This window comes from Neophocaena asiaeorientalis, unplaced genomic scaffold, assembly GCF_003031525.2.
Source record: "Neophocaena asiaeorientalis asiaeorientalis breed wild unplaced genomic scaffold, Neophocaena_asiaeorientalis_V1.1 scaffold433, whole genome shotgun sequence".
Taxonomy (NCBI): domain Eukaryota; kingdom Metazoa; phylum Chordata; class Mammalia; order Artiodactyla; family Phocoenidae; genus Neophocaena; species Neophocaena asiaeorientalis.
In genome coordinates, this window is record NW_020175040.1 from 1,720,693 (window position 1) to 1,723,274 (window position 2,582).

At 56.5% G+C, this 2,582-nt stretch overlaps 1 protein-coding gene across 1 annotated transcript in view; it reads left to right on the plus strand.

The window, feature by feature from the left end:
- RPN1 (ribophorin I) overlaps positions 1–609 on the plus strand; it is a 17,733-nt gene extending 17,124 nt beyond the window's left edge. Inside the window, exon 10 of the mRNA XM_024763388.1 lies at positions 29–609. Coding sequence (XP_024619156.1) covers positions 29–211 — 183 coding nt within the window. The 3' untranslated portion in view covers positions 212–609. The remainder of the gene's footprint in view (positions 1–28) is intronic.
- The last annotated feature ends 1,973 nt before the right edge of the window (positions 610–2,582 follow it).

Sequence of the window (2,582 nt, forward strand, 5' to 3'; positions counted from 1 at the left end):
AGCCCAGCCCTGCTCTTGCCTCGGCCAGGTGAGCGAAATGCAGAAACTGGACGCGCAGGTCAAGGAGCTGGTACTGAAGTCAGCGGTGGAGGCCGAGCGGCTGGTGGCTGGCAAGCTCAAGAAAGACACGTACATCGAGAATGAGAAGCTCATCTCGGGAAAGCGACAGGAGCTGGTCACCAAGATCGACCACATCCTGGATGCCCTGTAGCCCTGCACTTCCAGAGGGCAGGGTGGGAGTGGTGAACATCAAGGCCAGCAAATGCTGGCTTCTGTATTTTGCAAAAGGCCTTCAAGGAAGAAAGAAGCCAGGCTCTGCCTCAGGCAATACAAGAAGCTTAGTTTTTGTCCCTAAAATGTTCCTTTAAAAAAAAACAAAAAACAAAAACAAAACTTAAATGTTATTAAAAACAAAATATTTTTGTGTTTTGAACAAAGAAATTTTTGAGTTGGTTTTGTTTGTTCTGAAGCCTAGGATATTCTTTCCACCTGTAAGCCCCTTGTTTTATGCCCTTCTAATTCCTGATGTTTGGGTATTTTACAGGCGTGTGTGTATGTTTTTTAAAGCATGTGTGACCAAATGAAAATAAAGCTGGAACGGTGAACATCTGTTCTGTTCTGTTGAACGCCTCTCATAACTTATTTCTTAACTTTGGGGATAGTACTTTTATCAAGTGCTTTTTATCCATTAAATAATGGGTTCGCTCCTGAGAGCAAGTCTGCATGGCAAGTACTGGTTACATTTTACATGTTAGAACACTGACGCCACAAAGATAAAGTGGCCTAGGTAAGGTCCCGGGACAGAGTGGTGGGGTGTCACAGTGCTTGTGTCATGGGCTCTTCTGGGCACTAAGGAAACAATGAGCAGGGCAGAGATGGCTCTTGTGGAGAACAGTCACGTGATCAACACAGACTCACAGTCACAAACTGATAGAACCCTGTAAGGAAGAGGGACAGGGTCCTCTGACGCTAAATACAGGAGAGCACTGGATGGGGATGGGAGTTGGGGAAAGTTTCCCTGAGAAAGTGGCATAGCATGTGCCAAGGCCCTGGGGCTTGAGGACCTGAAGGGAATCCAGAGAGTGGGGTACAAAGTGTATGACACAGGGCTGCAGAGCTGGAAGAGCCCAGACAAGACAGGGCTTTACAGGTCGGCCCGGGCTTTTGGCTTGACCCTAAAGTCAAGGGAAGACCGACCCACGTATGAGAGACATGCTTAGCTTTGATTTTGGCTGAGAACGAACTGAAGGCTATAAGTAGATGTGGGAGAAGGCCTGCCAGCCTGTTGTAACCCAGGCAGGAGATGAAGGCGTGGGCCAGGGTGGTGATGTAGGGACACGGATGGACTGGAGAGGCTTATGTGGGGGAATCGGCTGCTGAGTGATCAACTCCCTCCACTCCACTCTCCTCTCCGCCTAGGGTGGACGCCTTAGCCTCACCTAGCGAAGTCCTGCTCGTTCTTCAGGAAACAGCTTAGGTGCTGCCCCCGGGAAGCGTTCCACGACCTCGGGACCCATCCTGTTGTACCCTCTTGTGGTACCCTGTACCCGTCGTCCACATCTTCCAGCGCTGTCGGAACGCGTGTGATCACTGGGCCAGCCCTGATGAGGCAGAGGTCTCGCCTGATACGCTCACCCTTGTGTTATCAGCTAGATGTTCAAATCGGCGTGGGATACCCAGTTGGTGCCTTCCGTCTTGGTGGGGAGGGTGGCAGGATGGCTGTGCCATTCACCTAATGTGGGGAAGTCTGCACGGGGCCAGTTTTGAGGAAGACGATGATGAATTCTGTTTCAGACCTGGTGAGGTGGGGGTGTGTGCCTGAGCCGCCCGGTGGGACCGTCCGTGGGAGCTGGATATTCGGCGTGGCGACGGCTGCGGAAACGGCGAGCTGGAGGCTGCGGGTCCATTGCCAGGGAAGGGTGTGAGGTGGTGGAGACCCAGGACTGAGTATTAGGGCCCCAGGGTGCCGCGGCCGCCTGGAGCACGACGCTGCGCGGGTGCGGCAAGGGAGCGCAGGACCGCGTGGACTCGGGCAGTGTGTGTCTCGGGTCTACCAAGAGGAGGCTGTAGGGTTTCGGAGCGGGTCGTTGAGGTGGTGACTGCAGAGCTGCGTGGCTGGGCGGTGGGGACGGGCGCGGGACCGCGGGGAGGCTTCCCGGTGCAACTGACAGGCTGAGGATGGACGGGTTCAGGTGTGTTAACTGCCGTCGCGGAGTGTCCGGTGGGAGTGGGAGGCTGAAGAGGAAATGATGGAGGACAGTGTGAGGGCTTGAGGCGGGGGGCGGGGAGGGTACGGAAGACGTTCGCTCCAGAGCGGGGCTGCACGACTCCCGGTCCCACCGGCACTGTGGTCTCGGGGAGCCTGGGAGACCGACGGGCGGTGTTCAGTTAGCCCTCGGGAGGGAACAGGTGACGGTACCTCGCGGCCGCTCCCTCGGCCTTAATGCTGGCCCCTCCGAAGAGCTTCTGGCCGCGCCGGGTTCTCGGGTTCCGCTCTCGAGGCCGCAGGCGGGGCTGCGCTCGGCCGCGGCCCCGGGCTGCAGGGCGGGCTCCCCTGGGGCGGGGGCCGCCTCGGCCGGCTG